A 26,312-nucleotide genomic window follows, 5' to 3' on the forward strand; every position below is an offset into this window, starting at 1 on the left:
GACACCACCATGATGTTAACAACAGAAAGAGGCAACAATGATTACAAAAACCATCTGACTGACCACACGTGCACTTTTCTCCATGCAAAGCTCCTAGTTGGAAAGAGCCTTCTGTTCCAAAGGCAATAGTTCACATTATATTACAGGATGTATTTATTTTTGTTTTAGTGACTCTGAGTGGAGGTATTTTGGAGATCCAGACTGGTTATCTCCAAGCTAGACTGGTGTTCTAGTTCTGCTTCTCACTAAGGGATGCTGCATCCCTTTTATGTAAAGATATAATGTGACTGGTCTTGTTTACGTGTGTGACTGTACATGAATGTGAAAGAATGCGTATGTGTGTGTATTTACACACACACATTGTATATACTGTGTGTGTGTGTGTTGTTTGTCAAGGCTGGGACACGATTCATACAATGTGTGTGAATAAAGCAGTACTAAGAGAAGTGTTCATGTTCGACTCGGGAAGCACAGGGTGTGTGAGAGAATATTACGTTGAACTAAAGTGGTGTGTATCAATGAAAGCAGATGTAAGTTTGGAAGGTGTGTGTGACGGTGACAGGTGTTTGTGTTTTAATGAGGTGTGTGTTGAGGCTAACGCAGGGAGGTGTGTGTTATGCGTTATATCTTCTGTCCTGTGTGAAATAAAGAGCAATACTGGTCCTATTTGAACGGTTTGTGCTGCTATGAGACTCATTCATGACATACCTATGCTTTTTTTCTCCATTTGTATTTTTATATTCCAGTGATAACAAAATGTTGTAAAACTAATCTGACTGTCTCACTGGTTGGTTATCTGGCTGGTTTCACGGAGAGGCCAGAAGGAGACCTGGGTGGCGACATCTGCAGGACGCACACCTGGTGGTAGTTCTCAGTCCTGACACCTGATGGGGTGGTGCTGAAGTCCTAACTCACCTGGTGGTGCTGCCTGGAATGGTCCTCCTCACCTGCGTAGAAGCACCTGTCCACCAGCTTGGAGAGCTCAGACCTCCAGGCTGACTCCTAATCATCTTGTGTTTAGTTGATCAGTCGGCAGCGTATGGACAGGTTTCTCCATAGGACTACTGCTGGTTCTGGGGTGTGAGGACATACTTAATGATCCTGTAAAGTGGACCTGGAAACGAGTTTTAAGTTCGCCACACCACAGAATAATGTGTTGTTAACTACCCATCCAAATTCGAATGAAAAAATAACACCGACAAGTATGTTAAATTAGGGTTTGAAATCGTGACAAAATCAGCAGTCTTCTCTGCTTGAGACTGGGGGGGCGTGTCGCCTGAAGCTCCGGCGCTGAAGCTCCGCCCCTCGCTGCCTACCTCCGACCCAGATAATGGACGCTATGTCAAGCCGAACAAAACCGTATAGAATTAGAATTTATTTGTTCAACGAGTGAAACATACAGATGCATATAAATGAAATATTCCCCTGAGCTGTAACAGTAAAAAATGGACACCAGAGACAGCAGACAGTGAGCTCTCCAACTAGGCTACTGTATGCGGTAAAGTTGTCGCAATACGACGGTGGGTCACAATGACTGATGGGTCAGAACGACCCGAAGATAACACAAGGGTTAAATGGCGTTGCAGCAGCTGGAGTTATTGCATCCAGAGAAGATGCAGTTGCGGGTGGTGGGAGACATCCTGAAGCTAGCTAGCCAGCTGATGTAGGCTACAATAACAGTACAGCAGGAGGAGCCATTCAGTGACCTGACGGGAATAGGGCGAAATGACGTAGATAGGGCATTTTTTGGCTCCGCCCATTAAAACCTGATCTGAAAACGGAAGAGAAACTGTTCTTCGGTTTAACTCCACATTTCAGTGTGACAAAGTTTTAGCGTTTTGCACATGCTTTCAGGAACTCATTTCACACGTATATAATGTACTTCGAAGCAAAACATGGAATTTGATACTTTTGGGAGAATGAGAGATGGCACCCCGTTATATAGGGCACCTGTGTGAGTGACAGATGCGGATACATTTCGATCTTCAGTCATTAGCTGCACTAGGCAGCGGGTAAACCAATAGGAGCAGAGTTCCCCTATGGGGCTCCGCTCCACTCATAGAACTGGACCTCCATTAACTATCGTTCTATTTCGTGGAGCTCCGCCCCATAGGGGAGCTCTGCTCCTATTGGTTTAGGCGGAGCGAGCGAGGCCAGATATACCCCCAGCGAGACTAGATCTAAAAGACAGAATCTCACAAGGCACCGAGGACACACCTGCTGATGTAATAATACACAGGGTCTGTCCTCCCGGTCAGGCCGCTACTGTGATACAGAGAGCCGTCCAGGGTGAAAACAGGGGAGAGTTACTTAACCCTTGTGTTGCCTTTGTGTCACATGACCCGAAGGTTCACAATGAACCATTGTTGTGTTGCGACAACTTTACCCAATACAAAAACAAATAAAAAGCATTTTATTTTAACCTTCGCGATGTGGGGGGTCTGAGACAGCCCGACGGTTAAAAGAAAATGCTTCACTTTGTTTTTGTATATGGTAAAGTTGTCGCAATACAAGGGTGGGTCACAATGACTGATAGGTCAGAATGACCTGAAGATAACACAAGAGTTAAAAACTCATGTTGTTCCTCTCGCCTGCACAACAGCTAAGCTGGAGGGGCAACAGAACACATACAGTATAGACATCTCAACTGTGAATGTCTGACTGTCCCACACTTGGCGATATAACCTCGCAAGTTGTCATCTCGCTACACCTGATCCACCAGCCATGCTGAGGACGGAATGCGCAAAAGATGAGGAAACGTCCAACATATCGCACAAATGCCAGGTGGCACGGGACATCTCATAGACTCGTACGCGAGACTAATAGCCTCGCAGAGCCAGTGAGAAAGTCTCTGTTTGGAGAGTGGCAAGCCAGCCCTCGATCCACCGTAGCAGATCAGTAACTGGGGAGAAGATCTGATGCTTGCTGTGCATTAGGGAGTCAGGTGGCTGAGCGGTTAGGGAGTTGGGCTAGTAATCAGAAGGCTGCTGGTTCGATTCCCCGGCCGTGTCAAATGACGTTGTGTCCTTGGGAAAGGCACTTAACCCTACTTGCCTCGGGAGGAATGTCCCTGTACTTACTGTGAGTTGCTCTGGATAAGAGCATCTGCTAAATGACTAAATGTTACTTTCGCCCCTGGTATTTAGAGGTGGTGACGGGTGAGAATATACTTTCGGCTGTGCAGAGGAGTAGACCAACATGTCCCGGTTCACAAAGATGTTTCTGCTTCATGTTAAATACACCAATGTATTCGAACAAGTGTGATGGACTTTCCTCAATTGCAAGATGCAAGTGGGTGGCTCTTAAAAGAGCCTTTGGGGTGAATTTGATGGAGAGCCCGTTTACTTAGAGCTGGTGTACTTGGTCACGGCCTTGGTACCCTCGGACACGGCGTGCTTGGCCAGCTCACCGGGGAGCAGAAGGCGGACAGCGGTCTGGATTTCCCTGGAGGTGATGGTTGATCGCTTGTTGTAGTGAGCCAGGCGAGACGATTCTCCGGCGATACGCTCGAAAATGTCGTTAACGAAGGAATTCATGATTCCCATGGCCTTGGAGGAGATGCCGGTGTCGGGGTGGACCTGCTTCAGTACCTTGTACACGTAGATGGCGTAGCTCTCCTTCCTGGACTTTCTGCGTTTCTTACCGCCCTTCGCGGCGGTCTTGGAAACTGCTTTCTTGGAGCCCTTCTTGGGCGCGGACTTTGCTGGCTCAGGCATTGTCAGATATCGTTGCTTCTCAGACACGAATGATAAGGGCCGGCTGGTTAGCCGGTATATTTACCGGGAGACATGCAAATTTTGAGGCACGTCTCCTACTAGTCGCTGCACACAGTTGGGAAGTGACTTTTGCAAGCTATTCTGAAATCTACTGCGCGTGCGTGGGATTTAGCGACTCCCCTTACCCTTCAGTAACCCTAAACTGATGATTACTTAAAGGAAATATTTGAAACATTTTACACTTCGAAGTACCTTTTACACTTCAAAGAATCAAGCTCGGATGTTAAGGCCGATTTATACTTCTCCGTTTTTACGGAGACGGACACAGGGAACGCCCTCCCCAACGAGGAACTCCCTCTCCGAGCCCCTCGGTCATTTTACGGATACCCCTTGGCTGTGATTGGTCTGTATTAAGAATCGCTTGCGTCAGGGGCGGGGGGTTGCCGTGATAAACAGGACGAACAGAATCCTTTGACCGCCATTGCTGTAAGTTTTTACAATTCATATTTCAGCTAAACAGTACATGTAAATCAGCATCTGAATTAAAATGTGACGAGAAATGGGCAGTGTAGTGAAAATGTGCGTATTTTATTGATGAAACGGCTAATTTGTACATTTGCTCCGACTTCTCGATAACCTAGGTAAATAAACACTCGACGACAACTTACAAAAAACCGTTGCGCCACCTACTCTTCTGGCGGTGAATTGTTTTCAGCACCCACAGCCTTCGGAGTACTATAAATTCAACCAATCCGTCGGACTCCGTCCGTCCTTAACGGAGTCGGAGAAGTATAATTCGGCCTTTACGCCGAACTCCCTGGGCAGTTTACAGCCTAGTTTAACCCGAAACACGTGGTTATTGACGTCAGAAGCTTCGTTAAATTGCAGTACCACGCGAAACCCCCATGCATCCAGGGCTGAGTCAATGTTATCTACAACAGTTTTAATAAAGCATTCATTGAGCAGATGCTACTATCTTAAGTGACGCACAGTCCCGGGGATTTGAACCCGATGCATCGGTAAAACGCTCTCTCCCTGTCCGGCTAAGATAACCCATTTATAGATGCTATAGCCCAAGTAGCCTCAGTTGAAGCGTGAATAATGAAGCCTTTACAATACTATTTGCTCAAATGCTCCGGATACGCAATGACCACCGAAATACAAATCAAACGATCAAAGTCTGTATATTTCAGTATATTTGGTGCTTTATTAGACTTAAATGGATTTCTAGCGTAGACTGGTATTGAATCGAAGTTTAAATGCGCCAAAAACTGGGGGACGAATCTACACTAGTCAACCCAGCGTTGTTCATCGTATTTTAGTCACCTAGGATACATTCTAGACATACAAGTCACTTCACAAGGATTATGGAAACATGTCTTTGATGCTTAACATGTGGGTGGCTCTTAAAAGAGCCTTTGTTGAACCTCGATATGTCTACTTAATGTTGATTTAACCGCCGAAGCCGTACAGAGTACGTCCCTGGCGCTTCAGAGCGTAGACCACGTCCATGGCGGTCACGGTCTTCCTTTTAGCGTGCTCGGTGTAGGTAACGGCATCACGGATGACGTTCTCCAGGAACACCTTCAGCACACCGCGTGTCTCTTCGTAGATCAAGCCTGAAATACGTTTCACGCCACCGCGGCGAGCCAGGCGGCGGATGGCGGGCTTGGTGATGCCCTGGATGTTATCACGGAGAACCTTGCGATGACGCTTGGCGCCTCCTTTTCCGAGTCCTTTGCCTCCTTTGCCTCTACCTGACATGATGATACCGCTAAGTGGTCAACCGTGTTGAGAATGGTTACACTGGTTCAGCACCGAGATGTTTATTTTGCGTAAGCGGACGTGAAGGAGGCCAGTTCTTTACTCGGAGGGCGTTGCAATGGGAGGGAACTTGAGTCCACATTTATATTTTACGTTTTATTCATTTAGCAGAGATATGTAGACGTCCTTGTACATATTATTATTTATTTGACATCTGATAAGCACCCGGCTTGAGACAGTTCAGACTAGATAGGTAAGACAGGCTCATAATTGTAATTTGAACTATTTTTGGCGATGGAGGACCTCGATTTTTCGGTATCGCTTTTCTGCAGATATTCATTGTTGATGATAATCACTGTAGTCCCTCTCCCGTCCTCCCTCTGCCCCAGCTCTTCTCTCTCAGGCACCTCCACCAACCTGCCGTCTTCTCTCTCCATCTTCCATTTTATCTACCCTTTTTGTTGTAGGTAATAAAACACTGCGTGTTATATCTCAATAAACTAAGCATTTTCTGTTAACATTTTCCTCCTGTGTGTAGTTGTTGGTAAATGGTCACATCCTTAATCCAAATTGAGCATCCCGCATATGGGATTTCCCTATTACAAATTATGATTTATTCTAATGTATTTATAATAATTTTAAACAGTCTAGAAATTAGTCTACAGTTTCTTTGATGGATTACGTAAATTCTACCAGTCATACACGTCAGAAACATTCTACCTGCAAACTTGAAAATAAACTTGAGTAATAACAAACATAAACAATATAACTGATATCATACTTTTACTGTATTACGTACTTATTAAATCTTACTGACGTTCAGAGGACATACCTTGATGAGCAGATCATTGCTACCTGTGTCAGAGTCATTTCTTTGTTTTTCAGAAAGTTCACATTGTTCAATAATATTATGTTCACCTCACGTCAGCCGTATGTAGAATTACAAAGATGTTTTCTTTTGTACTGTATGTGGCAGTAGGCCAGACATTATTAGAATAATCTGGTGTATATTTGAGATTTTTTGACACAATTTTGAAAACGTTAAGATTTGTGAGGATTAAGCTATTTTCAGAAATTAGATATTTCCTATAATTTTGTTTGAAACTTAATTGAAAAAGTAAAGGCTGATGAAGTACACCAGACATTGTTAGAATACTCTGGTGTCCGTTTGAGGTTTTATACTCATAAAAATATTATAAGTCATCATTTTTCTAATTGAGTTGAGTCAATTAGTTTGAAAGTCATGGTAAATCAAACTTTGTAATAGGAAGGAATAGTTCTTGAAATAATGTACACACCTTCTTTCAAGAATTTTGATATCTACCCATCTTATACTACTAAAGTAATTTGTGTATTAATTTGACCGTGTCAATTTGATCACTCTGGCTTTATTTGTACTATTGAGAAAACAATAATGTGGCAGTAGGTATTTGTATTTCTGTAAGATTTTCTTCTTAACATTTCACAATGTTTTTAACTATGTAACAATGTTTACAGTAGCCGGCTGGATCTCTTCTCTGGTCAGTGGAAGCTGCTCGCGTTCTACCACCCAAGTATCTTGGTGCCTATTGCATCCAAACATTCTGAAATGCCCTTATGCTGCCTGCAGCTATTGGGATAACTTATAACTTTCAAATGTTAACTGTTGGTACTATAGCTTAGCTAAGATATGCTACTGTACTGTCACATTGGAACTCGGCAACATGCTCAAAAGCATTTATTCACAACATTAAAACAAAACTAGAAAGAAATATGGGAGTAGAAAATTTATTAAATTATGAAACTTTTAACATACTTGTACATGTGTCATTTTCAATAAAACATTTCCAGAATAATTTATGCACAACTTTTTTTTAAGAGTAAAAAAAAAGAATGCGATTAACAACTATTTACATGTACATGTATTGTTAGTCCCAGCAGGTACCCAGTACTGGGATATACACTGGGCCTGTTGATGTTGTAACAACAAGATGTGAAGTCATCTCATCCACATAATGAGCTGGGTATTCTACTCATCCAGCCATGTCAGGTCCAGGCCCTCTCCTCGGAAGAACTTCCTCTTGGCCGGACTTGGACTTTACAGGATCTTTAATGTACAAATTCCTAGACTGGTTATGATATCACGTTGGTAGTCTATTTCAGGTAGGGGCCTTTGTGCTAGATTAGACTCTGTCTGTGACCCTGCCAGAAAGTAAAGTGAACTGAAGTTAATTTGTTATTGTTTAGTCTCACCTATAAAACACAACTACATCAAAAAGAGACTTACTACTGTACACAAAAAAACTATCGACATAAGCCTCTACAGGTATTTTCCCTTCCCTCCTGGAAGTGTGTCAGGGCAATGTGAGCTGAGAGTCTGGGGGCCTAATTGACCCTTTTGAGCTGACATGTTCTCAGTGAGAGTGAACATGTGTTTATTGCCCTTGTTGTTTTTTTGTGTTCAGCTGGGCCTGGTGTACAGGTAAGACCTACTCACCTGCTCAAGCTGAGGTCATTTTAAATTGAATTTTCAAAAGCAATTATTCACAACATCAAAATAAAACCAAGAAAGAAATATAGGAGTAGAAAATGTATTCAATCATGCAACTATTAACATAAGTGTGCATGTGTCTTTTTTAATAAAACTTTTACAAAATAATTAATGCACAACCTTTTTTTATGAGTTAAAAAATGAATGCAATTAACAACTATTTACATACATGTACATGCATTGTTAGTTCCAGCAGGTATCCAGTACTGGGATACACACTGGGACTGTTGATGTTGTAACAACAAGATGTTAAGTCCTGTCATCGACATGACTATTCTACTCATCCAGCCATTTCAGGTCCAGGCCCTCTCCTCGGAAGAACTTCCTCTTGGCACCGTGGTCAAAAGAAAGTTCAGTGTTTGTGTCAATGTCCTTCACAGCCTTGAAGAGGATGGCTTGCTTTTCACCTTCTCCTGTGTTGAAGACGCAGTGAAGTGGCTTCAGGTTGCTCTTTTTCGAAGAATGCTTGATCCTTCTTCCAAAAGTGTCGGCTCCGTGACACTCACATGGACTGTGGCCATCAATGCAGAGTTCCATCTGCCCAGCTCTGAAGAAAAACAGGCCACGCATGTCTTCTTCTGAGTTGTGGCTCATCATTTGTCTCCCCTCAGCAGCTGTGGTGATGATTCCATGGTAATCACAGACAATTGCACCTTCAGCAAAAGGCTTGGTTGTAACCACTCCTGTAATAAAGAGAAGATATCACTTTGAATTGGATCAAAAATAACTAAATAGATATTACAGTTAGGCAAACATTTCAATACAATTTTCTTATGCGTGGAGTCCAACATGATAAAAGGATCATTTAAGTGTTCATATTCATCCCCTTACAAAAAAAATGAAAGGTTTTCTTACTTAGCCCTTTCTCTCCACCAAAGTCTTGGATGACCAGGCCTTTCCAATTCTGCTGAATTGTTTTCTTGTAGGTGTGAGCATCACCCTCAATGGACATTTTGGAGGCTGGTTTCCACATCTGCCGGATCTCTTCTGGAGTTGGATGGTTGGCTGTCCACCTCTGCTTCTTAATCTGCCTATCCAATTTCCTGACTGATGATTTCTGATGGATGTATTTTGCTGAAAGAAATAATAAAATAACATCAGTCATGCTAGTCATTTATCACACTAAATAAATTGCCATGTGTAAGTAATGTATTGATTTGGTAATCAATGTTATGGATTAGAGTACTTACACAGTAGATGTTCCTGTCTCTGGAGATACTGGGAGGATTCTGGGAACCCTGCAGCGACCCTCTTCCTTTTTCCTGGTGGCTGGCCTTCTGTGGAAACTGGGAATGTGGTGATGAAGCTAGAAAAGTCTTTTTCGGTAGGCTCGGAAGGCTGGTCGTCCTTACTTTGTGGAGGGCAGGTCTCTGAAGTGCTTTAAAGATGAAAGAAAATAAGGATTACAATGAGACAAATGAGGACAACTTGGTAAACAATTGTGAGATTTAATTAACGTGTTGTTTTGTGTAAAATGAAGATGCTTACTCAATCAAGGATTCCAGCATTAGAGCTCTGGCCAATATAACCTTTGGCAATCGCATTTGATAATGCTGGTTGGCCAGAAAACTGTTATGGGCCATGTGATGTGCCACACCCTCCATTTTATGGAACGCCGATTTTATTCAAAATTAAATAAATAAAAAGGTAAATAAATATGTATATATATAAATAAATATGGCTATGAAATAAACCGTGAAAAAAAAGATGGCAATAAATATAGCATTATAAAAATACAGTATATAGCTGAATCCATTTACCTATATAAATAAATGTACTTATTTCAAAATGAACAGAACATAGACATCGATGATCGCCAGTCTCCCAGCATGAGCAACCCGCCCTCTCCAGAGGATTCAGATCGCAGCAGCCCGCCTGTTCTTGAATCTACCCAGACACTCCCATGTTACCCCGCTCCTCATCTCCCTCCACTGGCTTCCCATCATGGCCCGTATCAGATTTAAGACCGTGGTACTGACCTTCCGAGCCGTTAATGGGACTGCACCCGACTACATCCAGTCTCTCCTCCAGCCTTACCCCCACCCACCACCTACGGTCTTCTTCTGACAACCGTCTGGTGGTCTCACCTCTCAAGAGCACCCGCTCCCAACCCAAGCTCTTCTCCTGTCTGGCCCCCCAATGGTGGAATCACCTCCCCACCTCCATCAGAGACACTGACTGTCTCCTCACCTTCAAGAAAAGGCAAAAGACGCACTCGTTCCAGGAGTACAACGGTACTAAAGGAATGACGTGCTGGACCTGATGCTAGTTTCCTCCAGGAACACAATGACTGTTATTGATGGACTTGTTGCTCTTGTTGGTTAGTTGTAACTGATTTAACTTATTGTACTCGCTGAGAATTATATTAATGTTGCTTGCTTTCCTACAGGTACTCTCCTACACTTTTTGAGGTTCATGTCGCTTAATTGTAACTTGTTTGACTACATGCTCTTATGTTTCTTCCCATTGGCACTTATTTACTTTTCACAATGTATGCTTCATGTTTTGGCTGCCCACAATGTTTTGAGGCTATCTCGTTGTTTATGATCATTGACCTATGCACTTTTGTAAAGCTCTCTCTTGGAAGTCGCTTTGGATAAAAGCGTCTGCTAAATGAATAAATGTAAATGTAAATACCAACATCTGCACTACAGCTTGTTTTTCTCCAGGTACCCCACAAGGTCTGCCTATGACCTAGTGCAGTTGCTTTGGTCTGAAGATAACCACACCTGTCTCATTTGAATGTAGGATTGGAAATAAATACAGCACAGAAATAAATGTGGCAATAGGAAATTAAAGTCCCATGAAACACAAATGTCTTTTGAAAAACGTCATTTTGAAATAAGTACATGTATTTATTTATTTAGATAAATGAATTCAGCGATATATTTATATGATGTTATATTTATTACATTACATTACATTTAGTCATTTAGCAGACACTCTTATCCAGAGCGACTTACAGTAAGTACAGGGACATTCCCCCGAGGCAAGTACGGTGAAGTGCCTTGCCCAAGGACACAACGTCATTTGGCACGGCCGGGAATCGACCCAGCAACCTTCAGATTACTAGCCCGATTCCCGCACAGCCACCTGACTTCCGATTTATTGCCATTTTTTTTTCTTCACGGTTTATTTCATAGCCATATTTATTTATGTATTTACCTATTTATATACCTATTGATTTACCTATTTATACATTCAATTTTGAATCAAACGGCATTCCATACCTTTTGGTTCTTCATAAATGTTGCTGCTGCCTGTGCCTCAGCAGCCCTTCGGACCTCAATACTACTGGCAGGTTGGAGTTTGTAGCTGCAGTAAGAACATTTGACATGAAAAGTTAATTGTGATGTGTCTGTTAATAGGGTGAAATACAAGAAAGTGTTAACATTTACTTATCAGCACATGGATGTAGGTAGGAACATACCTTTTATGGAGTCGATAGACGTCAATATAGACATTGTGAACAGGTTTGCCATGGGATGAAATGAAAAACTTGTTGAAACTGTTCTTGAGGTATCCAGGGCAAATTTTATCGTAGTACACCTGTAACCACTGTGAGAACAAGAAAGACAATTACTTGACTGCAAAACATTGTGAGTAATATATCATAGGGCTGGGCGATAAATCGATAAAAAAAAATATCAAAAAATGTAGTAATGACTTCCCTCAATAAAGATATCGTAACATTAATTAATGTTCAATAATATCAATAATGTCGATAGATAATAATTAGGAACAGCAGTCCATTGAATTTATGTGATGCAGCAGTAAGCTGCGGAGAAATGGTAGCCTGCGCTCACTAAAATATACTGAGTACCTCGAGTGGAGTAGCTAATGTTAACCGCGGAAAATGAGTCGTATTGCCGAAAACAGTGACAGCAATAGCCATGGCGAGGGAGCAACTTCCAATGAAGAAATTATTGATAAAAAGGGTCCGTCTTCTTCAGTTATTTGGAAGTGGTTTGGCTTTTTGAAATCCGACAAAGAGCAGAGCAATGTTCGGTGCAAAATGTGTAGTAAATAAACAGGCTACCAAGTCTGGTAATACGATAAATGCAAAATGTGGACTTCTCGACAGGTCTACAAACGCAAGGCGACAAAGCGTTTGCAGACGTGTCGAAAAGTCCATATTTGGTTTCTTAGACATCCCAACCTGCAGAGACTCATTTCTATTGCAGAGACTGACTTTCCTATTTCAGTCTTAAACTTATAACTACACCCATTACTAAAACATGTGCTTTTCTCACCTTATTTTTCATTAGTCCCCCCAAACTCCAAACATTTAGCAGACGCTCTTATCCAGAGCGACTTACAGTAAGTACAGGGACATTCCCCCGAGGTAAAAGTATAGGGTGAAGTGCCTTGCCCAAGTACCTTCTGATTAATAGCCCGATTCCCTAACCGCTCAGCCATCTGACCCACAGATCTTGATCTGGTCATTCATGCTTAGCTAGTATACGCACTCTAGCTGGCCCTTCGTAGGCATCCTTCCACCCCAAGATGAGAGGAGTGTACTGAGCGTGCATGGGATGTCTCTCCTTAGCGCATCAGGTATGACGACACGTTCACCCCAAAACACTATTCCGTCTGGGTGAGTCCGTTCATCCTGAAATGAAAAGTATGGTCTGATTTCGCTGTCTTTGACTTGAACTATTACATTTAGTCATTTAGCAGACGCTCTTATCCAGAGCGACTTACAGTAAGTACAGGGACATTCCCCCCGAGGCAAGTAGGGTGAAGTGCCTTGCCCAAGGACACAACGTCATTTGGCACGGCCGGGAATCGAACTGGAAACCTTCGGATTACCAGCCCGATTCCCTCACCGCTCAGCCACCTGACTCCCTATTACTAACTATAACACAGGGTCGTTACAATATTAACAGTCTCAACTTCAGCTTCTACTGGACCAAAGTTCAGTTTCAGTTCCTGAGTTTTTCTACTATACTCTGTACAATAGTGTACTCTGCTTTCACCTACTCTGTTTTAGGCTTAAATATTCCCCTCTCCTCTCACTGTGTGTGAAAACAAAAGTTTGCATCATTGATAGGCTAAGCACTTCATGAGGACTCCACTCTATTGTACTCTGCTTTCATCTTCAGCTTCTCTCTTCTCCTCAGCTTTCACTGTGTTTTATACACAAAAAATACAATTCAAACAATCTATTTTAATGAGGTTTCAAAAACAGACAGCAAAGATGCTGCAGATGACAAGCCGCTGATAAGAAAAATGAAGAGTTGACCTTTGAGTCTTCAACAGCTAGAACCAACCAGGATATCCAATTCGGAAGTCGTTATCCGATGGATACTCGGATCTAAGTTTCCATCTTTTCGGTTTTCATTTTGTCTACTGTTTGTTAAGTTAGTTTCATTCAACTTAAACCCTAAACTTCATTTTACTTGTTTTTAGATAGTTTCCTCTCTCCATTGAGTCTCTCTCCATTCGCGCATTTCTATAGGACGCTGAAGTCGCGCGCCCGATGACATTGCAGCCACGAGAGGAACTACACAGCTGCAACTAAACAGTGTTGCCAACGGCACATGATTACTAATTTTAAAAAACAACAGCCATTGTATACACTTATTGAATATTTACATAACTTGAAAGAACGATCTATGATAAGCAAATGTATCGATCATTTAGATCTCATTCACTTAGGCCCTGTCGTCCATATTAACCTGGGCTACACAGGCACATACTGTAAAGAGGACGTTGTTAAGATTGAGGAATCGATATGTTTAGTATTGCACTGTGGTATAGTATTTGTGTTCATCACACATTATTGTTACCGAGATGTTATTGTTGCGCTGTGCTTAAGTTATTGACACATTGTTTGCTCTGTCTTATCTGTTTGGTTTGTTCACCGCGCCTGGTAGCTAAGATGTGGATACTTTGCGATGTGGCTAGTCAATACAGCCTATTAGTTTGACTGACCACAGAAAGACTTAACTGCATTTATGATCCATGGTGTTCTGCAGCAGCCTATTTTCATATGCTCCATTCTTAAGTGGCTTTGGGCAAAAACGCCAAATCAGCAAATAGACTGACGCACACGGAATCATGACAAATGACAAGGCAATTATCCCTAGTCACCGAATGGTCCACTTTCATGAAAACGGTGGTGTCGGTAATATATGTTTTCGGCTGTAAATAAGAGTAGAATAACCAGTCCTTGATAACGAAGGTTAATAGTTGGTTCATGTATAATACAGGAAGACAATCGAGCAAATGCAATGGACTATCCTCAATATTAGAGACCAGTGGGTGGCTCTTAAAAGAGCCTTTGGGGTGAATTTGAAGGGACGGCCGTTTACTTGGAGCTGGTGTACTTGGTCACGGCCTTGGTGCCCTCGGAGACGGCGTGCTTGGCCAGTTCACCGGGGAGCAGAAGGCGGACAGCGGTCTGGATTTCCCTGGAGGTGATGGTTGATCGCTTGTTGTAGTGAGCCAGGCGAGACGATTCTCCGGCGATACGCTCGAAAATGTCGTTGACGAAGGAATTCATGATTCCCATGGCCTTAGAGGAGATGCCGGTGTCGGGGTGGACCTGCTTCAGTACCTTGTACACGTAGATGGCGTAGCTCTCTTTCCTGGACTTTCTACGCTTCTTGCCGCCCTTCACGGCGGTCTTGGAAACGGCTTTCTTGGAGCCCTTCTTGGGCGCGGGCTTTGCTGGCTCTGGCATTGTCAAGTATCGTTGCTTCTCAAAAACGACTGGTGAGCAAGGTGGTTGGTTACCCGGTATATGTAGCAGGACACATGCTAATTTTGAGGCACGCCTCCTGCTAGTCGCTGCACTCAGCTAGGATGTGACTTTCGCGAGCTAAACTGAAATCTACTGCGCGTGCGTGGGATTTACCGACCCCTCCACCTTTCCCTTCAGTAATCATAAACTGAGAGTTATAATTACTAAAAGGAAATATTAGCAACATTTTTACACCAAAATCCACAGCCAATCATCTTCATCAATCATTAATGTCACAGCGGAAATGTTTGCTCTATGCTTGGCGGAGATGGGCCTACTCAAAGCTAGGAACTCCCTGAGCAGTTTACCGCGTAGTTTAACCAGAAACACGTGGCTAATGACGTCAGAAGATTCGTTTGGTTGCAGTTAGGTTAGTCGTTTGGTTAGTCTTTAGGTAGGCTACGTTCGACTTCATGCAGCGCCGCATTCAATGTTTCAATATGAAGTCGAATACACCTAATGTTATCTACGATCATTCTAATAAAGCATTCATTGAGCAGGTATGTTAAATTTTATCAGCAGAGTGGTGCTGCTGACGATGCGTATGAAGGAGGCTGACGACTTCTCTCATTATAGGACATTTATTTCAGAACAATGAAATGTGGCCATCTGCCAGTTGGGTTGATCGCGAACTAACTTTTTAAAGTAAAGACGTTACGCATAAAAATGTCCATGTACGGGAAGTCCATTAGATCACAATACAATACATGAACATTCATCACATTAATTATTGTGTGCTCTTGCGCCCTCTTGTGTCGCTAAGAGTAAATCATATTTACAGTCATGTAACCTGAGAACATAAAAAATAGGCTTACATTTTAACACCCCCACTTGTACTCAGGTTGGTAACACAAAAAACACCAAAACAAGTTAAACAAATGTGTACCTTTGGCTTACACATATTAGTCACCAAAAAGAGGACCTGCAAACTTTCCCAGTTTGAACTTGCTGACAGGCTTCGTCATCACATCAGCGACCATTTCATCAGTAGCACAATACATTAAATTCACCTTACCCTCATTCACAGTAGACCTAATAAAGTGATACCTAATGTCTATGTGTTTACAACGCTTTCTATTTACAGGATTTCTGGCAAGAGCAATCGTCCCCTGATTGTCTTCGTGTATTACCATTTGTGTGTATTGGTAACCATCCATATTCTCCAGTAATTGTTCTAGGTAAAGGCATTCCTGAACAGTAGAAGCAAGTGCCATATACTCTGCTTCGCATGTGGAAAGTGCAACAGTAGGTTGCTTCTTAGACTTCCATGAAACAAGTGCACTGTTTTCACTAAGACTAACACAGTATCCCGAGGTACTGCGGCGATCACTGATATCAGTCGCCCAGTCTGCATCACTGTAGGCTTTTATACCAAGATTCTCAGTGCTTCTCCTAAAGGTTAAACCTTTGCCTGCTGTACCTTTAAGGTATCGCAGGACATGCTTCACAGTAACCCATTGCTCCTCTGTAGGCTCGGCTAGGTACTGTGACAACCTGCTCACCACAAAACTCAGATCAGGCCTACTGCAGGTCGTCAGGTATATCAGACTGCCCACGGCCTCTCTGTACATCCTGATATCTGTCATTTTAACGGCATCATTACTGTATTCCAGCTTTTGCTCACAAGGAGTATCTCTCACCCTGCATTCTGACATGTTGAAACGCTGTAGAATTTTGTTAATGTACTTCTCTTGTGACATCTTAATGCATCCATCAGAAAAATCAAAATCAATACCAAGAAAATGTTTGAGTTGCCCCAAATCTTTCATCTTGAATTGCTCTGCAAGCATCCCTTTCACCCTTTTCAGTTTTCCTTCATCGCTTGCAGCAATGATCAAGTCATCGACCCACACAATTATGATTAATTTCCCTTCTTTAGACTCTTGGGAATAAACACAGTTGTCAGCTTGGTTTTGTGTGAAACCATTTTCAGTTAAGCAATCATGTAAAACCCTGTTCCAGTTTCTTCCAGACTGTTTGAGACCATAAAGCGATTTTTCTAGCCTATAGACTACACCCTCTTTTTCTTCATAGCCCTCTGGTGGATTGATGTAGATTTCGTGGTCGATGGGGGCGTGTAAGAACGCGGTTTTCACGTCCATTTGGTGGACCAGTAAATTTTCCTGCACTGCCTTCTGTATCACAATTCTAACACTGGTTAGATCTGCTGTAGGTGAAAACGTTTCCCCATAGTCTACCCCCATTTTCTGGCTGTAGCCCTTGGCGACAAATCGAGCCTTGTACTGGTCATTCCCATCTACACCAGACTTGATTGCGTAAACCCACCTACCCCCCACTGGTTTCTTGCCCACGGGTAGTGTTGTCGGGGTAAAGGTTTTATTCTCATTTAGAGACTGGATTTCCTCATTCATTGCTTTTCTCCATTCTTTTGAATTGTCTGACTGCATTGCTTCACCATAAGTTTGCGGAATGCCATAAACTGCTCTGCAGCAGTAGTCTACTGTGACATGCATCCCGTCACTATCACTGTCTTCTCTCACGAAGTCGTCTAGGTAATTAGGTGCCCTCCTTTCTCTAGTTGGATACCGCCTACTCTCAGGATCGACGCTTGTAACAGTTTCATTATGCTCAGTAGACTCATTTGCTGCCCTTGGACTATCGCAATGTGGACTTTTACCGGGTTCATTTTGCTCTAGAGCCTTTTCTGCACTCCTGTTGACCCCCTGCGTCCCCCTAGTCCTGACTCTGTGCCCCACACTGTCATCATTTAGATCTGGCTCATCTGTCTGTGTTTGTTTTTCTGCAGCTGTTTTGCTCACAAATTTCACCAGCCTGTGTTTTTGCACTTTGTTTGTATCTGGGTGGTACACCAAATACGCTGGGCTATTTTTATCGTACCCCACAAAACGCCCCTGATCACACCTGGAGTCAAGCTTTCCCTTTTCCTGCTTATAGTTGTAGCAAACAGACCCGAATCGTTGCATTCTGGACACATTGGGCTTTTTGTTTATCAACATCTCGTAAGGAGTCAGCCCTGTGCGCTTGTTCAAGCATCTGTTGCGTACCGTTGCTGCTGTTTGTACTGCGTAGTGCCAAAGGTGTTTTGGTAACTCACTTTCAATTAGCATGCACCTGCCCATCTCGAAAAGAGTACGCCACCCACGTTCTGCTGTTCCATTTTGGTGTGGTGAGTACGGAGCTGTCGTCTCATGCCTAATTTTGCTTTTCCTCAGCAGCGCCTGGAACTCACCACCTGTGAACTCAGTTCCATTATCAGATCGCACACACTTCACCTTCCCATAAGGGGATACATCTGCAAGGAATTTTTCAGTTGACTGCACTGCGTCACTCTTTTTCTTTAGAAAGTAAACAAATACTGCATTTGAGTAGTCATCGGTGAAAGACTGTGCATATTTGTACCCATCTAATGACTCAGTGGCTATTGGACCTGCAAGATCTGTGTGTATCATTTCTAAAGGAGCCTTTGCTCTGGCATCGGGGTTCCTATTTCTAGTTTGTGTAAACTTCCCTTGAATACACACCTCACACTCTTGCTCAGGCTTGCTCATTTTTCCCTTGATCTGCATACCATCAACAACATCATGTAACCTAAGCACATCATCATAATTACAGTGGCCTAGTATCTCATGCCATGCTTGGATGTCGTGGGTTGCATTACACTTATCATCAGTTGACTCAATCTCAGTGTGCAGGTAGTACAACCTGCCACACACATGAATGTCAAACCTGGTACCATATCTGGTTATCAAGACATCATTGTCTTCTTTGAAGACGACTGTGGACCCATTCGTGGTTGCTGCCTTCACCGAGAAAATGTTCTGCGGGTACGACGGCACATACAGAGCGTCCAACAGTTTTGCATTGCACCGCCGTCCACTGCTGTCGATGAGGGTAACCACTGCCGTGCCTCTCCGCTGAGCGACGCCGCTGCATCTGGTCCCATCAGCCAACTCGACGCTGTGAGTCTCCGGCCTGAAGGTGCTGTCGAAACTTGTGAACAAGGCGATGTCGTTGATGATATGGGATGTGGCCCCGGTGTCCACCATCAGGCCCCTTTCCTGGATGGTGCGCGCCGGCTTCCGCTGGTCACTGGCCCGTCCGTCCGCCATCTTGAACGCTAAGTCCTCCTTTACCTCAGCATTCTCCGACACTTTGCTCACGCCGTCCCTTCGGTCTCTGTTTTTGTCTTTTCGTCTGCATGTCGCGTCCCTGTGTGTTTCACTTTTGCAAACACTACACCACGTCTTCTGTCGACACGCTCTCGCTCGGTGCCCCTTGGTCCCGCACTTGAAGCACACCATCTCGCTGTCGTCTTTGCCCGGTCCATGTGCGCTGCTACTGGGAGGTCGCCGTCCGGTTCTCCCCTGGGTCTTCATCACGCTGTCATCGTTCGACCCGGTTGCTCTGATGTTCTCGGTTTCCTCGAAACTCCGCAATTTGGTCTTGAAGTCAGCAAATGTGATGTTTTCGTAGGTGTGCGCCACATGAATTGCGAATGGCTTGAAGCTCTCTGGCAATCCCTTCAGCACCATAGCCACCAGCAAACTGTCCCCCAGCGTTTCTCCCGCGCTTCTCAGGGCAGTTATGGCGGTCTCTGCTCTAATGATATAGTCCATTACACTTTCGCCGATGGACTTTTGAAGTGAGGTCAGCGTGTTGTACAAACTAATTATACGAGGCTTTCCCTTCCCTGCATAATAGTCTCTCAGAATATTTAATGCTTTTCTGCCATCATCTTGCGCATCTCTCATTACCAGAGACAGACTTTTGTCATCTAGCAGTAGGATCAACTCTGCATACGCGTCCGCATTTTTCTCAGGATCTGCTGCTTTTTCAGCTTCTTCTACTGGCTCATTCAACACAGTGTTTTTCAGCCCTAATAAACGAAAGTGTCCCAACAATTTAGTTTCCCAAACTTCATACTTTGCTTCGTCGCCGTCGAATACCAGTTGATGTAGCCTGCTGCTACTTGCCCTTCGTTGCTCTGCCATGCTAGCTTGCCCCTCTTCTCAGGTTAGCAGCCTTCCTCAGCACGCGATCCGTTGCAACTTTCTTGGCTTTCGTCGACTATCTTCTCCTTCAAACGTCTCCTGGGCCCATAACCTGTTAAATTTTATCAGCAGAGTGGTGCTGCTGACGATGCGTATGAAGGAGGCTGACGACTTCTCTCATTATAGGACATTTATTTCAGAACAATGAAATGTGGCCATCTGCCAGTTGGGTTGATCGCGAACTAACTTTTTAAAGTAAAGACGTTACGCATAAAAATGTCCATGTACGGGAAGTCCATTAGATCACAATACAATACATGAACATTCATCACATTAATTATTGTGTGCTCTTGCGCCCTCTTGTGTCGCTAAGAGTAAATCATATTTACAGTCATGTAACCTGAGAACATAAAAAATAGGCTTACATTTTAACAAGGTACTAGTATCTAAAGTGAGGCACAGTACAGGGGGATTTGAACCCGATACATCTCGGTCAAACGCTCTCCCCACGGCTAATAGAACCAATTTATAGATGCCATAACATGGCACAAGTAGCCTATAAACAGTTTAAGCCTGAATAATGAACCACTTTACAATACCATTGGCTCAGATGCTTTAGAAGTTTTACAGTATATTTGGTGCTTTAGCTTTAAAGTGATTTCTAACTGGTATGGAATCGCAGTTCAAATGCGCCAAAAAGTGGGTGACGAAACTCCACTAATCAACCCATCATTGTCCATTGCGTTTTAATCACCTAGGCTAATTTATAGATATACAATTCATTTTACACAAGGACAAGGATCCTCTCAATTTAGACACCGAAATAAAGTCTCTGATGTGTATCATGTTGGTGGCTCTTAAAAGAGCCTTTGGGTTCAACCTCGGGTGTGGCTACTTGACTTAACCGCCGAAGCCGTAAAGAGTACGTCCCTGACGCTTCAGAGCGTAGACCACGTCCATGGCGGTAACGGTCTTTCTTTTGGCGTGTTCTGTGTAAGTCACGGCATCACGGATTACGTTCTCCAAGAACACCTTCAACACACCGCGTGTCTCTTCGTAGATCAAGCCTGAAATACGCTTCACGCCACCGCGGCGAGCCAGGCGGCGGATGGCTGGCTTGGTGATGCCCTGGATGTTATCACGGAGAACCTTGCGATGACGCTTGGCGCCTCCTTTTCCGAGTCCATTGCCTCCTTTGCCTCTTCCTGACATTATGATTCCGCTGCGTTGCTGATAATTGGGTGTGCTCAAGCCTTCCGCGAGAGCACAACCTTTGTTCTCTCACATATATATTATTAGGGTTCCTCCGGTAGGAGAACCCTATTGTTATTGGTGGTATTATTAGGGTTCCTCCGGTAGGAGAACCCTATTGTTATTGGTGGTATTATTATTTTTTACCCATGGGAGTCAATGGCAGCCCCTAGACCAGTACCGTAAAAAGTTGTGAAATTTGGCATGTTGAAACTGCAGACCATTAGTAACTACCATACCAAACATGGGCCATGTGAGACAATAGGTGGCGCTACAGGCCACGCCCCAATATGTCAATTTTCAAATTGATGCCATTTGCAGGCCATAAGTCCCAAAATTCTGAAATTCATTACATATGCCTTATTTCTCATGAGGAATAAAAAAGCCTCAAGAAGCTATAACGGCCGCCATATTGGATTTTTCTGTACAATAAAGATTAAGGAAACGCGTTTTTTCCCTACTCCTCCTAGATGATATCCAGACTGAGCCTCACAAAATTTATCGTAGGGATTTCTGATTTTCAAAACCGTTTGTCCGGTAGAGCCAATCAAAATCTGCAACAAAGCAGGACGTTTGGTCAAATCTCAGCAAATCTTTGAGATATCAACACCAAACTAGGTATGTCACGTGGAAGACACTACAACATGTTACCATGTGCAAAGGCAACTTCATACCTCTAAAAATGATTGATATAAAGCAAATTGAATTTATTGCTAATGCTAAAATAATGCTTTACACATCCGCCGGCAAAAAACTGATACTCTGATTCCATCACTAGTTCATATGAAGACTCTTGAGAATGTTGAGTACACAAATCTGAGAAAAAGTTGACTGTAACATGAAAACTCGATTTTTAGTGAATATTTGAAACATGCATGCTTGGCTAATTTCTAGGGCTGTTTCCCCAAATCCTCTCTCCCTTTGCTCCTGTGCGCGCGTGCTCCACATTCTCACACACACAAGGGGCCAGAGCCCCTTGACACACGCATGCTTTCTTGAAAATGTGTGCTGACCAAGCCCCCACCCTCGTTTTTTAGCCCCTGTTTCATTTCGCTTCCAATCGCAGCTCGCTGTTACGAATATAAATTCTTTTTCGGCGGCCATTGTTGTTTCCCGTGTCCCGTGAAAGTCGTGTCCCGTGAAAGCCGTGTTGGAGGCAGCCACTTTCGGTAAGTCCTGGTTTTACACATTTTAAGCTAGAATTAATGATTGGGTTTGTGAAAGTACACTACTCTTGAATTATGGTGAAGGTTTAGCACTTTTAGACCTTTTAGATCGTGATTCTGAAGTGAAGGAAAACCGAACTCGATAAGTAGCTACTGTAGCTCTAGCTTTTTTCCTCTGTGTTTTTAATTAGTGAGTCATTTTGAATCTCGGCGAATTGTTAATCAAAAAGGTCGAGGAGAGCAGCCTTTAGGAGAAAAAGTAATTCCCCACAGACCTGTCGGCTCATAATTTTGATTTGGGGCGTGAAAGTCTTTGTAATAAGCCTATGCGGCAGGGAGACCGCATAGGCGGCAGCCATTCCTTGGGCGCGTCATGTTCATAAGTTCAACCTTTTTACAGTTACGTGTACACATAAAAGGTCGAGGAGGGAAGCCGTTAGGAGATGTGGGAATTGTGCTTTTAGCCAGATGCTCCGATTATTTTTGTGATTTGTGGACTTGCAATTGGAGTGATACTGCGTCCCGGGGGTTCATTGTTTGGATCGGCTCGCCCACTGGCAGTGTGTAAACAATTTTGTATTTCACTCAATTCTACTCCAAAAACCTCAGGGAGGACATCTTTTTGTAGACGAGGGCCTGCTAAAGATAGCCAGTACATCTGATTTTTCAAGGCGAGCCTGTTTCATTCGTCATATGCCCTGAGAAAGCGACCTACGTTAGCCAGGCTAGTTTTGCCAATTTCGGTAAGTCAGGCTATTTAAAGGTCTCTGACAGTCAGAATCACTGTTTACAGGCAAAGGTCGAGCTGGTCTTTTGTCAGATGTGTATATATTGACCAGTTTAGAGGTAAAAACTCTTGCCAGAGCCTGGAATCGAACCCGTGTTTCGAGTGACTGCATGGGTCTCCATGAGGTCAACACATTTGGATTCAAGTTCAAGTAATGACACTGCATTTCACAGTCAAAACTGAAGTCTGTATCAAGTGTAGATGGGAAAAGCTTCATTTTTCACAACTGACATGGACCCTTTCTTCACTTTGACAAGTCTGGAGGGTCATGCAGAGGCCTGCTCAACAGAGTTCAACAGAGGATGCAACAGACTCAAGGATGGTGAGATCCACACAGACCCCTTGCTGGACTACCCCTCTCTAGCTGGACAGCTTCTCTTCAGCCTTGACCCCAGAACAGCTTGATCCAGCTGGCCTGCCTGCCTGCAGGCCCTGCTTGCCCCTGCCTGCCAGCCCTCCAGAGACAGTCACCCCACAGACACAGTAGCTCTGCAGCCTGCTTTTTTGAGGACATTGATGAAAAAGGACAAGCCAGCATTACTTTGATGAAAGTCTAAATGTTTAATCCTTTCCATGTGCCAGTATGCCAAGCTGCTGACTTTGTGTCTTAAGTGATGAAACTAGTTCAAGTGATAGACTTTTGACCTGAATCCAATGATTATTCATCTGAATAAAAACCACTCAAGAGAAGTACTGCTTCTTGGAGCATTTGTGCTCCACATCAGTACATCTCACACATTTGCCTTTGTTTCCATGGGATTCATGGAATTGTTCGTTTCTGCTCCACCATTTCCACCCTAGTGTAATAAGAAGTATAATTTAGGACAGCAATTACATTTTTGTGTTATCCTTCCGCATTACACACATTTAGTCAATGTTCTTAAACTCAACCGATTATTGTCATTTTACCATACTGTTCATATTGAACAGACATCAGTGTTTACTTGGAAAGATGACTGTATATTTCCACTTTTGATTTGTATTTCCATCGTAAGTTTGGTCTTTAATTTCTTTTGGAAGTGGTATTAAAAAGTCTTACATTTAACTTGTTTATACCTGTAGACACCCTGTGAAGCCCCCACCCCCCACTGCAGAGACAGTTGGTGACAGAGAGGTGCAGACATTAAGTTAAACATGCCTTAAGAATAGAGTAACAAATAGAGACTAAATGTGTAAATGGCTGTTGAAACTCAGTTCTCTGAGTTGGTGCATGTCAGTTTAGGCAAAGGTAACCTTTTAAACCTCTAGGTTTAAAACAAATTCAGATTTGATTGGAACTTTCTTTTATACATTTATAGTTGGATTTGACATTTAATTCATTTAGCAAGTTGTTTAACTCAAACAACCATAACAAGGCACATATGGTATACAAAGCTGCAGTCAGATTTGGCGAAATTGTTAGCTTGGATGTTATCTTTACATATAGATGGGGTCTTGTTGATGCGCACGCAGCTTCAAGGCAGAAAGACGCGTTCCATTTCACTTTTACTGTACCTACACCTTTAATGTTCCCGCCATCCCCCCATTTCTGAATAAAGTTCGACTGATCTGATTTGTTGATTTCTGTTGCTATGAAAACCAGTTTAGCCAAGCTAACTAACATTGTTTTTAGCTAGCTTGCATTACCATTCAATTGCTAACAAAACATTAGTAAAAATAGCTTGCTAATCGGGCAGAACTTGAACTCGGGCAGGAGACTCTGAGACCTCAGCGCACCACTAGCATCTCGTCATATCACGCAGTCGGAGCACAGCTAGATAATCAGCGTCAGCGCTCTTGGGTACCCAGCATGCAGTGCGGTATGTTAAAAAAACAACAGCTACGCAAGGGATTTCAGTTGTTGTGTTCGTTCAGTTAGATGTTTGTAATGTTATTGGCCGGGTTTCCCAGATTCGTTAAGAAGCTCTTAACGCTAAGAGCTTCTTAGGAGCGTTCTAAGAGCGTTCTAGAGCGTTCTTAGAACGCTCTTAAGAAGCTCTTAGCGTTAAGAGCTTCTTAACGAATCTGGGAAACCCGGCCATTGTTTGTTAGTTAATATAATCTTGTTGGTCACCTCGAGTGTGCATGCTGTGTAGTTTAATGGGAACAGAGAGTCGGCCATTTTACTATCACAGGCTGAACGTGGGCTGTGCCCTAGACCAGACCAATTGCCTATGAGGCTAATCTTGATTCTGGATTGACTGAGATTCTGGAAAGAGATCTACTCAAGAAGAGAGTCAATATCTGTGGTTTTCAAGCCATCTTTGAGAACATTTGAAAACAATGTTGCGGTTAATATGTTTTGATTGTGGGAGGCAACTTTTGGACTACACCTAAACCTCATGCGGCCACCGCACCACCCGCACTGGCAAAGAGGGAAACAGCATGGATGGGGAAAGTGTGTGGGCAGAGCAAGCAGTAGTAGTACATAAACTACACACGTCCTTTAAGTGTATTCTGACTTTCATAAAGTTATTGTTGTAATCAAAGCTTTTAAAGAATGGATCTCTGCATGATGGGCCTGACCAGAGCACAGGTGGCCTGACAGAACACGCTTCAAAGTTGTCACTTTCAAAAGGGTGGCATTTTAACCCTGTCAGTCCAAAATGTCTAAAAGTTGGTACGCATGCCTTATTGCCAATGGGGAACAAAGAAGTCTCAAGAACCCATAATGTCGGCAGCATGGATATTTCTCTACAGTGACAATTTGTGAAGAATTTCAAAAAATGACTTCAAATCAGCCATTGATCCAATTGTCTTGAAATGTTGTGTACATGTATGAAATACATGTCTGTGTCATGTCAATTTTGTAATGGTTTGCAATGCTGAGGAACCCGCCATTGCTGCCTGCAGCTATATTTATTATTCTTTTTGCCCCCCTAAAACTCAGTCAATATTTGGCCTACATAGACAACCTAGGTGTCAAAAGTTTCGTCTTGGTAGCGATTGAGTTGCTTCTATTGGGATTTACGTTCCGTTGCATGGTTTAGGCTCAAGTTACGTTTTTGTGGCGAAAAGTGAAGCTAACGGTGGCTAATTTGCTAGCCACAGTCACTGACGTTACTAACGTCACTACGTCACTAACGTCACGAAAACACGCGTGACTACCTTTGGCAGAACATTCGTTTCGCATCTGTTAACTTGGGGGATAGCTAGGCTAACTATAGCTTTACTGCAAGGCAGCTGCAGAAACGCCACAAGCGAAGAGGCCAGGGTGATAACTATTTACTCATTTTACTTTGTGATATGACACACAATTGTGATGTGTAATGTACAATATAAGATGATATTATTAAGGAAGTACATCTACTTTCGGAAACGGTAGTCTACTATTTCACTGAAGTATTAGCATCATGACATTAGCCTGTGTTGCCCGGGCAACACATACTACAGTGGTC

General features: G+C 43.2%; 5 protein-coding genes across 5 annotated transcripts; all 5 read right to left on the reverse strand.

Moving 5' to 3' along the window:
* Window positions 1–3,195: 3,195 nt before the first annotated feature.
* LOC134021953 (histone H2B-like) lies at window positions 3,196–3,732 on the reverse strand. The gene has a single exon (XM_062463080.1). It carries the CDS (start codon window positions 3,714–3,716, stop codon window positions 3,342–3,344), a length of 375 nt encoding a protein of 124 aa, XP_062319064.1. The 5' UTR covers window positions 3,717–3,732; the 3' UTR covers window positions 3,196–3,341.
* A 1,203-nt stretch (window positions 3,733–4,935) lies between these two features.
* LOC134021954 (histone H4) lies at window positions 4,936–5,491 on the reverse strand. The gene has a single exon (XM_062463081.1). The coding sequence runs from the start codon at window positions 5,478–5,480 to the stop codon at window positions 5,169–5,171; it is 312 nt and encodes a 103-aa protein (XP_062319065.1). The 5' UTR covers window positions 5,481–5,491; the 3' UTR covers window positions 4,936–5,168.
* A 2,469-nt stretch (window positions 5,492–7,960) lies between these two features.
* On the reverse strand, window positions 7,961–9,630 carry LOC134021931 (N-lysine methyltransferase KMT5A-A-like). The gene is made up of 4 exons (XM_062463057.1): window positions 9,499–9,630; window positions 9,201–9,388; window positions 8,866–9,084; window positions 7,961–8,693 (listed from the first exon to the last, which is right to left on the reverse strand). Exons 1-4 carry the CDS (start codon window positions 9,612–9,614, stop codon window positions 8,287–8,289), a joined length of 930 nt encoding a protein of 309 aa, XP_062319041.1. The 5' UTR covers window positions 9,615–9,630; the 3' UTR covers window positions 7,961–8,286.
* Window positions 9,631–14,323: 4,693 nt separating this feature from the next.
* LOC134021952 (histone H2B-like) lies at window positions 14,324–14,827 on the reverse strand. The gene has a single exon (XM_062463079.1). It carries the CDS (start codon window positions 14,696–14,698, stop codon window positions 14,324–14,326), a length of 375 nt encoding a protein of 124 aa, XP_062319063.1. The 5' UTR covers window positions 14,699–14,827.
* A 5,804-nt stretch (window positions 14,828–20,631) lies between these two features.
* LOC134021956 (histone H4-like) lies at window positions 20,632–20,960 on the reverse strand. The gene has a single exon (XM_062463083.1). It carries the CDS (start codon window positions 20,941–20,943, stop codon window positions 20,632–20,634), a length of 312 nt encoding a protein of 103 aa, XP_062319067.1. The 5' UTR covers window positions 20,944–20,960.
* Between the last annotated feature and the right edge of the window lie 5,352 nt (window positions 20,961–26,312).

This window comes from Osmerus eperlanus, chromosome 6, assembly GCF_963692335.1.
Source record: "Osmerus eperlanus chromosome 6, fOsmEpe2.1, whole genome shotgun sequence".
Classification (NCBI taxonomy): Eukaryota; Metazoa; Chordata; class Actinopteri; order Osmeriformes; family Osmeridae; genus Osmerus; species Osmerus eperlanus.